General features: G+C 48.5%; 1 protein-coding gene across 1 annotated transcript in view; it reads right to left on the bottom strand.

Moving 5' to 3' along the window:
- RPL7A (ribosomal protein L7a) overlaps nt 1–322 on the bottom strand; it is a gene marked incomplete at its 5' end in the record, with an annotated part of 3,810 nt that extends 3,488 nt beyond the window's left edge. The window contains one exon of the mRNA XM_010020597.1: nt 182–322. Within this exon, the coding sequence (XP_010018899.1) occupies nt 182–322 (141 nt within the window). The remainder of the gene's footprint in view (nt 1–181) is intronic.
- Nucleotides 323–365: the final 43 nt, after the last annotated feature.

Genomic DNA, 365 nt, shown 5'->3' with positions numbered 1-365 from the left:
GCCATAACCGCCCCAGATACCTAATGAAGGGCAGGCTCTTAACTGCAGGCAGTAGGGTAACTGCCTTTATCATCGTCTCCACTCCAGAGCTTTGTTACAATAAGTTCCCGCTTACAATTTCGACATCTATTAACAACACACACACCCCTTGAGCAAGTAGCCCAAACACTCACTTACTCACCAATGCCAAAGTTCTTGGGCCTCTTCTCAAAGAGGGGATTGACAACTTTCTTGGCCTCCTGCTTCTTGACTACAGCAGGGGCTGGTGCCACCTTCTTGCCCTTTGCCTTCTTTCCTTTCGGCTGCAAGAAACAAACACGCTCTTTCTTCTTTTGCTTCCAAGACTGCTGCACTTAAGAGCCTCC

This window comes from Nestor notabilis, unplaced genomic scaffold, assembly GCF_000696875.1.
Source record: "Nestor notabilis isolate BGI_N333 unplaced genomic scaffold, ASM69687v1 scaffold22238, whole genome shotgun sequence".
Lineage (NCBI taxonomy): Eukaryota > Metazoa > Chordata > Aves > Psittaciformes > Psittacidae > Nestor > Nestor notabilis.
This window is presented reverse-complemented; position numbering and strand designations above follow the sequence as displayed.